This window comes from Neolamprologus multifasciatus, chromosome 1, assembly GCF_963576455.1.
Source record: "Neolamprologus multifasciatus chromosome 1, fNeoMul1.2, whole genome shotgun sequence".
Classification (NCBI taxonomy): Eukaryota; Metazoa; Chordata; class Actinopteri; order Cichliformes; family Cichlidae; genus Neolamprologus; species Neolamprologus multifasciatus.
Window position 1 is genome coordinate 20705033 of NC_140439.1, and position 13597 is coordinate 20718629.

The 13597-nt window shown below is 39.5% G+C and overlaps 1 protein-coding gene across 3 annotated transcripts in view; it reads right to left on the reverse strand.

The window, feature by feature from the left end:
• Positions 1-13597, reverse strand: part of LOC146525675 (uncharacterized) — a 145606-nt gene that overhangs the window by 52906 nt on the left and 79103 nt on the right. For all 3 annotated transcript variants that reach the window (XM_085162972.1, XM_085162978.1, XM_085162985.1), the window contains one exon: positions 13118-13201. In XM_085162972.1, coding sequence (XP_085019098.1) covers positions 13118-13192 — 75 coding nt within the window. In that variant the 5' untranslated portion in view covers positions 13193-13201. The remainder of the gene's footprint in view (positions 1-13117; positions 13202-13597) is intronic.

The window sequence follows — 13597 nt, forward strand, 5'->3', positions numbered from 1 at the left end:
AAAAATACAGCAGCACTGACAAAGAGGAACTGAGAAGCCCAAGGACGGATCAGATAATTGGAACTGAAATCAGTTTTTGCTTCCCACCCCCATCACTTGGGCTCTTTCTTGTTCTTCAACAGTTTTTCTATACACTACTCTTGGAGAGTCGGAAAAGGATCCATTTATTTGATAATGATGATGGGTGGAGAGCACTGTTGGTCCAAAATCTTTTCTTTGAGGTTTCTTGGTAATTGTGATTGTCACTGCAAATATTCCCCGTCATTTTGATATTAATGCAACCATTCACCCCATGGTAGTTTTTTCCTGTAGAATGAGGCATCATTACCCTGAACTTAAGCATTACAGTTAGTTCTGCTGGGTTGTATCAGTGTCCAGTAGACTTATTTTTGCTTTTAATAATTTTTTTATCCCCCTGCTATGATCTAATTACAAAAATTCCTAGGTTTGGTTTAGGAAAAGGTTTCTGGTTAAGTTTTGGTGTGAGACTGGGCAACTTCACTTATTCTATCAAATCATTTTCACTTCAAAACATGTAATTTGCCCACAGGTTCCTAACCCTTTGCTTGGCTGATCATCAAGAGAAGCTCCAAACTCTTTCATTTCTATGCCAACCAGACTCATTTCAAGTCCGCTGTTACCCTGAACCTTTGGTTTAGCGGTATTTTCTGGATACTATCATAACCTCTTAATCATCATTATTCCAGTTCAATAGTTACTCTACTCATGGCTCCCTCACTCCTCCATAAGACTGAAAACAAAAAATAAATAAATAAATAAATAAAATAAAGGCGATTTATGGGGTGGCATGTTTAGCCTCAAAGGTGTTTTATGGTTGGACCTGGAGGGCCTATTTAGGAAGCACTGCGTGCTCTGTCCTGACCACAGGTATTGATCGTCAGCAATGGCCATGGCGTGGCTGACTAGTTAAAGCCCTGCATGTGCCCTCACAGGGAGATGAAAATGAGGCCTTTGTGTGTAATGATCTGTGTATGAGCAGGGAGGGGAGGCCACAGAGACCGAGGAGGAGAAATTAAATCATTCCTTTGCTCTTTCAGGAGAGGCACTGCACCAAGCCATGCTTGGCTGCTTAATGTGGGATCTGTTTTTGAGAGGAAAATTAAAAAGAGAGAAAGAAGGGAGTTAGAGAGCAGGGAAAAGAGAGATAAATGGCTGGATGTGGAAAAAGTAAATGAGAGCATCTTGATTCGGGGAGCTGTGTTGGATGTCCCTAATGGGGTAGGCTGATGTGTGTTGTCTGGTAGCTGACCACCACAGTTACAACTATGGTTACACTGGCCTCTACCCATCTCACACCAGGCCCTGCCAGCATAGAGATGAACACACTCAATGCCAATTAGCAGAAAACGCTGGTGCATAACAAGTGCAGTGGAGACGCTGGTCTAATTTGAGAAGGGGTGAAACGATGGATAAAATGCTTTTAATCATGTGAGGCATTTTCTTATTTCATCCTCTGGAGAGCCAAGAGAGAAGATACATATGGTTGTGAAGCCACACGAGTCTCACAATAGAGAAAACAAGCACTTCCTCAAATTGGTCAGTTTGCAAACAGCCAGGTTGGGAGAGCTGTGCTACATCTCTACGTTACTGTGAAGTCATTAGTCACAAAAAAAAAGAACAAATATTGAGTCACTCGATTCCACTGTGACGTTTATTGATGGGCTGAATTCATGAGTAGTCTACAAGACGTGAATTGGACAATCAAGCAGTGTCAAAATGACTGGAAAAATAGGCGTAGTTTGGGAAAAGAGTGGCACTTCCTTTACAACAGTTGAATGAATCACCTTAAAGCACAGTGATGGTAGGTGTGAAGGCGCCAATCATTGACAACAACTGACACTGTACTGTATTCACTGCTGTAAGTAAAAGGATTCAAAAGATTTTTGTGGCACATCGTGAACAAACAGAACCAAAAGAGGCAAGAAAATAGGCTGGAAAACTTTATCCTCTTCCTTGAGTGAAACACTACCGATTTGGGTTTTTTGTTAAGAGATGACAAGGTTAAAAAAAGAAAAAAGAAAAAGAAAAAAACAACAACTGTGGAAACTGAACTGCTAGGGTTGCACAAGACCCTCTGCATGACCCCATCCTCAAAGCCTCTAACATCCACCCCACAGGGGCGAGTGCCTGTTCATTTTACCTCACAGGCCTCATTAACGCAGCCCTCTGCCATCATTAAGACGTTTGCGGTTAAATTAATTGAAAGACAGATTAAAAATAAATTAAGAAAAATGCGTTGCAGAATGCCTACGTGCACTTCATAAATCACCGGGGCAAAGCCAGGAGCCGGCTTCCCATAATTAACTGCAGACTATTTATTTTATCCTGACGGTATAAATTAGAATTCAGACGCACAGATTATATTAGGGCTGTCTGCCATGCGGAACTGCTGAGGGGTGTGCAGAATATTTTAAGGATACAAAGAGGAGAACAGAGAGAGAGAAGAAGAGAGGGAGAGATAATACGTAGAAAGGCAAACAATATGTAAATGCATACAAAGCAGAAAGATAACATTTGCGTCCCATAGAGAAAGAATTTACTCAGGCAGTGCATACAGAAACAGCAGACAAAGCAATTAACAACGACAATCAAATGCATGATTAAATGAAACAACAAATGCCTGATCAAATGAACTGTGCCAATTGTTCCATTGACTCCTCGTCAGTAAGAGCAGGATACAAATTCAGCTGCAAGTTTAACCAACGCTCCTTGTATACACCGGTGATCAGTAATAGAGCTGGTGACATAATACTGGCTAGCCCTTCTCCTCATTCTTCCCTACCGTTTTCCACCCTCCTGTACCCCAACCTGACCACTTCATATGCAAATGCAAACTAAACCTCTTCTGCCAGTCAGTCTCAAACACCCCCCACAGACGCACTTGTGTCTTAGTCTCTCTGTTGCTATCTGTTCGTCTCTCTATGCTACAGTCAGTGCTAGCCACACACTGCCTCCTCGTGGGCACAGTGCCCAGACTGGCATGAAGCCAGACCTGCTCTGCCACACTGGACTGGCAAAATGCTGCCCCTCTCTCTCTCCACACTCCAGATTCCCCACACATCCTTTCATCAGAATGCCTGCGGCCCTCTCCTCTTCCTTTCCCCGTCTTTATTCTGCACCACAGCTGAGATCAACACTTTGAAAGTGTGCCCTCTAACCACCCAGAGAAAAATAATGCTACCACTAGCACTGCCAGGGAAGAAATAAAGAGCTCACACATTTGAATGCTTGGCTATTATGCAATCACATTGAAGGCAAAACCTAGTTATCTATAAACAATATTACATCAAGGCAGCGTATCAGGTATTAGGTGCATAGTAGGGGGATATGAACAGGCAGTGTGAGCCCTGAGATGTATTCAGGTTTGTACGTTTTTATGAATCAACACAAAGAAGCAACTTGATCGTCCTTGTTTGGTTTGGCTGTACACTTCTAGGTACGACAATATGACGCGGGACTATTTTTGATTTAAAAAAATAAAATATAATGTTCACAGCTGCCCACAGCCAGTGGTATATAGAGGCTGAATTTAAACACAGAAGATATTTAAATAATGATAATAGTCCATGTAAAAAAAAAAAAATGCATAGACTGTTACTCAGTGTGTAGTACACTTCTTCTAATAAGAAGTGGCAAAAGAAAATTTTTATGTCAGCAAAAGTGTATGCAAGTTAGCAGCTGCCATTTGATTTCACAAGTGGTGCAATAAAAACTGTCTTTTCTACAGTAAGCTTCAAAAATCAATTCATACAGACTGGATCACACTTTTATGTCATGTCTGCAGCGGACTCCCTGATTTTGTTATAGTTATTGTAGTTTCCCACTGCACCTTCAAATTTCCTGCTACCTGTTTCCCGCTTGCTGTGGATGTTTTTAAACTCATCACAAGTGAGCGAAGAGGAAATTCTGGCATTTATAACTGGACACAATAACAAAATTAGGTAGTGCATCTTTAAGAGGGTACCCCCCCACCCCCCCATTGTCTCTGCAAATCTGCAAGTTTCCCACTGTGACAGCCTCTCAGAGGGAGACTTGTGCACCGTGCTGCTCTCAGCACAGAATCCATTTAAATCCTACTGTTTCACAGGGTTAGATCCACTTCCCCTCTGAGCATAATGTCAATTTCAGCCGTGTGTGTGTGTTGTATACTTGTGTTTTGATTTTGGAGAGTTCTATATTTTTCCAGGACTACTGGAGGGGGGAAAGGCGGGTAGAGGTAAAGGTAGAAAACAGCAAGTCGTGATCAAACTGTGCTGATGGTGGCTGGTTTGCTGGCTGGCTCGGTGTCAGTTATGCGAGGTGTATTTTAAGTGCACACATTGCACGAACCAATCACTTGATCAGCTACCAACATTGCTGGAAATGCTACATGAATTACCGAAACTTTACCCGGCCGTCGTTTGCAAGGCTTATATCCCAAAATACTAAGAAGGGTTTTAACAGTCATAGCACGAAAAAACAACCAGTCTGCCTCAGATGTATAATTTGGTTTCCCCGGTGAGTAAAAAGCCTTGGAGGCGAGTGCATACGCAGCAGTCATGTTTGTTAAGATACATGGCTAGAGTCGGCCTTTCTTCTTAAGCACCAGAAAAACCAGTAAATCACCAGCAAAGAAAATAAATATATACTTATTACATTCTGCACACTGCATATATTCACCTCCTTAACATATTGCACAGGCACAGTATAAATGTGCAGTGCTGCACATGGGCAAAAACATGCCATGAAAAATGACAGCAGGGAGGGGTAACTGCAGACCTGGAATATAATGGTGCGGTGGAGCGGAGGAGAAATAATCATACCTAGTGGTGGGGGGAAAGGGGGTGGGGCGGTGGGAGGAGCAATAGGAAGATGAGCCTGTGCCCTGTAGCAGGGAAATGGAGCTCCACTGCTCTGCTGCTAGACGCCTGATTCCCCAATAACGCTGCAAAAGAACTCCCTTTAGCATAAAGCAACAGCAGGCAGCATCTGTACTCAAGAAATACATTTCCCTAACACTTCATAACCACACGACGCACATATTCATGCTGCAACACTAGACCATGTATTTAAAGCCGATACTGTGGTGTCATTTGAAAAAAGACAAAACATGCTTAATAAAAATCAAAGTAAACTATCAGACAAATTGCAGCAGTGACACTGATATTCCAGCTGGCATCCATCCTTCATAGAGAGATACAAATCAGTCAGCAGTTCCCTCAAAGGCCTTTAGGTGTCTCTCTTTCACTTCGCATTGCCCAAGCGCTCTCTCTCACTGAACGGGGCTCCTCTACTCCCATCTGCACATAATATATACACCATCATTTGAAAATGGCAGCTTTTTGAAAATTCACCTTGATTATCAGACATTAAAAGTGACTTCTCCAGAGCTGAGTGTCTGGCTAGGGGGATGGCTGCAGACAGCAGAACAATGCAGCAGGCTTGGTATTAATGCCTGGCTGTGGTGTGCAGGGAGGAGAGAGGAGCCAGCCCTTTGTTCTCTCCTACAGCCAATTATTTTTTACGTGTGCCTCTTTTCACAACAACAAGAGAGAATTTAATTTTAATGCACTCGCTGGAAAGAAGGGGGGGGGGGGGCATCTAGCTACACTATTCTTAAACAGAGATGGAGACTAGCGTCAGCAGTTAAGTATATATGCACACAATTCTGCATGAGGCAGAGACGGATGACAGGGGCAACAAGAATGACATCAACCCAAACACGCACAGCAGCATGAATCCTCTCATGCAATATGCTAAAACACACACACAGCCTCAGTCCCGAACCCATACCAAAACACAAGCGTATGCAGCCCCACCCTTACGAAACAAAGACCAAAATAAAAATACCCTAAAACACCATTATTTCATTATACAGCATAATGGTGTTGCTGGAGGGTGGGGAGGGTTGCATATCAGCATGTGCATACCCAGGACATGATGATAAAAAAGCATGCTGTAAAAAAAAAGTAAAAAAAAAAAAAAAAAAAATAGCAAGGATTCCTGATCAAATGGCATGAAAAATAAAAACCTAGGATTGTTGTTGGAAGGTATGTGGCCAAATATTTTTCTAATTGGAAGGGCACTTTATCTTGCTGTCAGAGAAGCAGTAAAAAGCAGCGCTGTTCCCAGAAGAAGAGGAGCACAGCTTGCTGGCCTTTTATTAGTGCTGGAGCTCTGATATATGCCTCTGCTGTGGGCTTTCATCAGGAACCTGCACCTAAACACATAAACAGATGCGCACATACACACAAAGCAGAGTTACAAAGCAGCCAGTTTGCGGAAAACCCATCGCAACTACTGTTAAAGAATTCAGCTGTTATATTTTATAATGTCAAATCAGCATACACTCTAAAGTAAATTACAGCCAAAAAGTTTTCTACAACTAACTGATGATGCCAGCAGTAACTGGGAGCATTGTTCAGGTTTACAGTGATAATCAAAAAATAAATAAATGAGTTTAAACAAAAACAAAAAAAACAAAAATGAATTCAAATCCTAAAACAACAGAGCAGTGTGAGTAAATAAACGTCTCTGTGCAACCACTGTAAAATGGTAGTGCAGTAACCCAGCAGTGTAAAAATGATTAAGTCACTAGAGAATAAAAGATCACAAAATAAAGCAAACACACAGAAGCACTACAGCACAAACTCTTAAATATGCAGTTCATGCATATTTTTTTTTCTACACAGAAGCACTAAAAAAAATAAACCAAAACAGACTCATACTGACAGACGCACGGGCACATACAAAGACAGTACGACGGGCGCACACACACACAAACAGAACACGTGCACAGGCACGCACACACAGCCACACTAACACCACACTGGCTAAATTAAATTTCAGTCCTTGGGCAGACAACTAAACTGCTTGTGTGTGGGACCTACTCTACAGCACAGCAAAACCAATTCTCAGGAGACGGCGAAATTAAAGGGCAGAATCCTGCCTGTTTATGGTTCTCACTCTCTTCTTCTCTCAATCAAATGTTTTATTAGCAATCATTGGTCCTAAAAGTCATGTTCTTGGGAGGCAGCTGGCATGATGACAGCAGCTGCTGGACAGACAATACCACTTCAGCACAAACCGCTCCTAATTATTTACAACTGCGCGAGAAGCCAGAGAAAATCTCTAATTAACCACAAGACAGCCGTGTGACGACGGGTTATCCGTCCTGGTGCTTCTGTCATGTAAATGTTTTCAGAGAATATCAAATGCAGTTTAAATAATCGTCAAAACTGAGTGTGCATATTAGCTGCAAGTAGCAGCTAACCAAGCAGAACATGTATAGCAGTTCATACAAAAGCCCAGCAGGCCAGAGAGTGTCTGGCTGAGCCAAGAGTAAATATTAAAAAAAAACAACAACAACAACAACAGCCCGAGAAACCGCAATGGGAATAATAATGTGAACAAAACACTACAATAAAATAAGGCTATATGGAGGATGCCCTAACACAGAAAATCACTATTTTGACTCTCTTGTGTAAGCAGCTTGGAGAACTGTACCTGCTGAATAAGGCAGCCTTGTTGGACACTCTGCATGTCATGCTAAGGTTTTTGCTCAAGTCTGAAGTCAGAAGAAAGCAAAACAATTAGATTTCCACTGTCCTTGCTTTACAACAACAACAACTTATATTTTATATTTTACTTTCTTACAAAATGCATTTATGGAGATTTTCCAATCCCTGTTGCATTGTTCGATGCTATAAATCTATTTAAATTAATTCAGTGGTTATTTTCACTTAAAGGAAAAATAAAGGAAAATGAACATGCGGTATGAAAAAAAAGAGGCAAATACAGTGGGTTATGTTTGTTATGTTAACCATCTGTATGTGAAAGTACATACATATTTATGCACATTCACATGCACGCGATGACCTCCTCGATTTGCCTGTATATTGTATCACTGAGGCATCTCTTTCCCCCTCCAACCCCCACCTTTCACTACTCTTCTCTCCTTTGGTGTCTGGAAGCAGTAATCTGTTCCTGAGCTAGCGCTGCTGGGATTAGGCAGCGACTGGAGATAGGATATATGCGTCATTAAAGCAGGAGGGCACAGTGTTGCAGCAGCACAGACAAAGTCAACAAAGGTGACACGAAGACAGAAGAGACGAATACCAGAAACCCACATGTGCCCACACACGTGTAAAAAATCTTTTTTTTTTTTTTTTAAAAATGCACATGTGCGTGAATAAAAACAAAACCTCTACTGTATGCCTGCAACAGTGTGCATGCATAAAATCCTCTTTTCTCTCACATACAATTTTCCTAACCCTCCAGTGAATAAAATAATACAGTGTTGCCATAATGGATAACTGAGAGACTAAACCTAAGGAACTAATGTGAAGACATGTACAGTATGTATTGCTGTAGACATCACAAATAACTATGAATATTCTGTGCATGTCCAGGATGAGGACACAGGAAAAATATTCAACATCATTTTAGATGCCAGAATTAGATTTATGACCTGTTTAAGTAAAATATAACACATTTCCTGTAAAATTAGCAGTAAAATTACATTTACCTCTGTTTTAAAATGCTTTTATAAAAAGAAAATTGCTCCCAATCTGTCCCTCTTATCCTGGCACTGTATAACTCCGTCATATCTTTGCGGTAGCTAATCCTCATCGTCCTTACATTCGAGCCCCACTAGGGGACTTTCTGCAGTCTTTCTCCCAAGCCGTTACAACTGAACAACAAACTCACCTAAGTACAAAATGACAGTTGCAGTTCATAGTCTGTGATCTAATTGGAATTACTAGGACTTCTTAGGATGTTTATCTGAATCACTTAAGCTGTGCCATATCATATTTTCCGCAAAAATACCTATATAGTTTTTTTTTGCAACAGGAAAAAATTGTATTGCGAAATCATCATAGTAATGGCATACCCTTAAGTTCCCTAAAGCATACAACAATTGAAAAACCCAGGCATGTCTGAGAGAGCCACAAGAGCCACGTCTCAGCCTCCAATGATTATTCAGAACCTAACAATGAGCTACTTCCACAATCTCCAACAAAGTACTCTGCAAAATATGCAAGAAAACCGTTTCTACTGAAGGTGGGAACAACAAACTTGTTTCACCAGTTGAGGCAAAAACACACCGTCAAGTACAAACAGGCTATGAAGGAGGAGATGCTAACAGCATGATGTGCAACCTAAATGTGAACAAATGACCGACTGTCGCTGTGGCACTCACTAGCTGCACTCCATATGACAGGAAGCGCAAACAGAGTATGGAAATTGATGATGTGGGAACGTGGTGGAAAAGCAGGGCTTTAAGCAGCTGGTTAAAAAGCTCGACCCAAGACACGGCATCGCAGGTAGAAAATATTTTTCTATTATTTTATTATGTGACAATACTGTGCAGCTTCTGAAGAGTTACAAGGTTAAGTTAGTTATTGTTAAGCAGTTCATTTATATTTTGACTTAAAACTTAGAGAGAAAACATTACTTAGGCTACTATTGCGCTTGACTTATGTTCTGCCACCAGATATGATGCTGTCGCCACTATTGCACTATAATGCAGCTGCTGCTGGCACCTTGTTTCAATAGATTCATATTTCAAATTAGGAAGTGTGTCGTCAATGACAGTAACTCAATGGAAAAGAAAGATACACTTCATTTACTCACACTGCTGCTGCCTGCAAGCTGCGAACATCAATAACATTTTTTGTTTTTTCTGAAATATTGTATCTCGAATTTTATTCAAATATTGCAATACGATCTTGAGGTTATATCATCCAAACCTACAAGTCTAGCTATAAGTATAAGACTTATAACTATATAAGTCACAATCATAGAAAGTATTTTCTGGAAGTCATCACTTAATGAGTACAGAGTAATCACTGACAGCGCAGGCAGAAAAAGCATGTGAACTTCTCTCCTGCTGTTTTCTCCAAAAGCTATTTGGAGTAAGGTGTTCCAGTTACTGAGGTGCTCTAATAGAAAAGAATCGGAAAAGAAATTGTTTTGGATGAATTTCCCTAAAATTCTAACTGTTTAGGTCTAATGTCATTATACATTTTAACATGATTTACTCCGTGGCCAATTTTTCTCATACAAAATTGCTTCCTTGAATTATTTTAATTTCTAAAGATAACTGAAGTAAGCATGACTTGTATGACAAACATGCAACTTGGGATGGGATGTTTTCATTGAATAAATCATAGTATTCCTATGTGATAGAAAAACTTAATAAAATGTACATGTTGACTATTTTTCAAATGTTCAAATGTTTCAAATTTGTGAGACCACTTAGATGTTCTACAACACATCTGGAGTTATTTTCTATGGATCAAAGAAAAAGGTTTACCTTTAAGAAAAGGAGCCTGCAGATCACCAGCCCCACCAGCAAAACACCACCTGTTAAAGAGGAACCACCATGTTTTAGAGCTCCTTTGCTATCTTAATGCCTGGATGTCCTGCAATCAGCGAGGGAAAAGTGAATATCAAGAAATTTTTACAGGAGGATGACATAGTAGTAGTCCACGGCCAGAAGGTTGGAGGAGGTCGGGTGATGCAGTAAGACATAACAAAAATATAAATATAATAACAATTTAAAAAAATAAAAATAAAAGAATAGAATGGATAAAAAAGAAAATTTGTGTTTTGAAATGTCAACTCAGAGTTCTGACCTTAAACTAACTGAAATGCTTTGGCATGACCGGAAGAAGGTTTTTTGGTCAAGACACCCAGAAATATTCATGAGCACAGCTGAACAGTTTTGTAGTGAGAAATGGTTGAAAATCCCACCATATCATTGTTTAACTCTGATAATAAGCTACAAGAAACAAATGATGGCGATACTGCTGCTAAAGAAGGTTCAACAGACTATATTCAAGAAAAAAAAACATACTTTTTACAGATTGCACTGCAGTTGCTTGATGTATTCACTAAAGAACAACTATTTATTTTACAAGTTTACTCATACTACATTAGTCTATAATCGTGATTTAAATGATGATCAGACCAGATTTTATCACTAATTACTGGAGAAATTCTGGTCATTGTAAAATGTTCTCAAAAACTTCCTTGCAGTTGTCTTTAAAAACTGGATGAAAAAAACCCAGCTCTCTACAAACAGAAAGGCGGGGGAATGCTGTATTATTCTGATATCCTGAGAGTGCGACCTGGTGATTTACCATCTCCAGTCAATGAAAATTAATGGCAATCTCATCAATGTACCTGCCAGTTCCTGACAGAGTAAATGCCTATTTTAAATGGAAAAAGTCACAAACATTACACTCATATGCGATTTAAAATCTAATTTCAGTGTAATCTTCCTCAATGAAAAACCAAGGGCATTAAAATGGAGTTGTCCTGGTCCTTTTCATTACAACAGCACAATCAGACAAACAGTGAGGGAAATGACAAACAGATGAGGTGGAAAGTGGAAATGCTGGTTTTTCTATATCTTATCTAGTAGCAATGGCTGAGGCGTTTGAAGCCACCAAGAAATACAGAATACATACAAAAAGGTGAATATTTTGTAAGTATTTTGCAAAGTGTGCATTATTTATTGTTTTTCAACCCTTACCACATTTTTATAACAATGGAAACAGTTTTAACCACGTGTCTCAAACTGTGAGCTACTAGAATTTTGTCTCTTTTTTAAATGTGTGAATGATGAATTGCTGCTACAGTTTTAAACAAAGTAAAAAAAGCAAAATGATTATTATTCCACTGATAGCTTCTCTTCAGCCTTTTAAAATACTTGTGTTTCACACCCTGTGGAAATTCTGTCATTACCAATTGGCCTACAGAGAAACTAAAACTTCTATTCCTCTGTTCAGACTATCATAATACATCTAGAGCCGATTGGAACTTTGATTGCAAGCACCTCTTTGAGCTCCTCGTGCAAAGGTTTGGCTAATGCAAATCTGCACGGCTGACAATGAATCATTTTGTTATAGGCTTCACTGAACGAACAGCTTGGCTGCTGTTGCTGAACTTTTTGTTCGTGCTCAGGGGATACTTTCTGTAAAACAGCTCATGTTTCTATACAGGTTTTCACTGGCAAATGAATGCAACAGGTTAGTAGAGAAAACTGGCAAATGTAGTTTTGCAAGGATTCATAATGAAAGAGATGCAAAATCCCAGATTAAAAATAACCAGAAGAGAACTCGATGACTAACAAAGTTTTCTAAAGAACAATACAGTGCATGGTCAGCATCCTGTTAAATTACAGGCAGATACTAGCCTCACTTTGAACCTCTTATGCATTACCAATAGATTCAGGTATAACCATCCATTCACCACTTGCAGCAATTTTCATTTTCAGAATTTGGCAGGAGAGGAGATTGCACTGCAAAACTCGTGCTGAACTTCTTTCTCAAAAATACTATAAGGCAGGCAGAGATTGTTATGCAATAAAAAAAAAGATTTTTAATATTTCCTGTATGCTCATGCTGCTGCAAATAACTTAGAATCTATGAGAAATTCCATGTATTCATTGATGAGGCTTGGCTATCTAAGCTCACAAGATGTACTGAGAAAAAAAAAGTATTAATGGAACAAAAAAAATAATACAAATAAGAAACTCCCAACTTCTCACTCTAAAAAAAATTTCACACTCAGTCCTTGTCCTTGACAAGAAATACCTGTGATTGGTCAAAGACTACTGTGAAAGGCCACATTTTTCTAAAGCCTGAAAACTGATGCAAGAGGAGATGCTGGAGTCTAAAACCAAACACAAAAAAAGATCTATCCATGTTTTAACTAATGAAAAAACAGAAAAATATGGTGAATAGTAGAAAATTGTTTGTAAGTCTTTTGTAATTAGCAACATTTTTATTCTTTGAGCAGTTTGAAAGTAACATCAGAAGAGCAAGTAAATCTTACCCCTGTAACCCAAATCTATGCTAATACATGTGAGGCTCATACTAAGGCTAGACGAGCACTAAATATTGCCAGATTCGTCTGTGAAAGCCTAAGTCCAATGTTAAACTATCCAAGTATAAAGCAGCTAAAGCAAGCAGTATAATCTCATATCAAAGCCTGTTTTCTGAAAATTGTTAATTCTGTGTACTCCTGCACAAGGGGATGTATTCAGAAGCATGTGCATGGAGCGTGCTGGTCAGAAACTATGGTGGTGAATTCTTCAAGATCTGACCTGAGAGCTCCACTTCTGCCGCTTACACTCCATTAGTGCTTCGATTCTCTGCTCCCATTTGCACCAGGCACCCATTACCTGCAGCTGACAAAGAGAAAAGATGGTGTTAATGTACTGCAGAATATTACAATTCAAATGACCTATACAAAACAGCACAAGTGCATGTCTTTGACATTTGATATTTGGTTCTCATCCTCTGTATATGACTGACAGCGTTTGTTTCAAACGGTAATACAATTAAATCCGATTTGAAAACAAACAAACTTAGCACATTTGGTTGATTATTTCTTTGTTGTAACAATGCTTCTTGACAAGAATCTGGAAAATGCATTTGTAGGCATAGAGCAGAGTTGAGTATGTGGGTTGCGCCCATTAAAATCTTCTCTGCCAATGCCAAACAGCTTGTTTGGTGTCATTTATTGGATTAGATGATTGAAGTCTGAAGAAACGGCACATAATGGCAATTTAATATTTTATTCA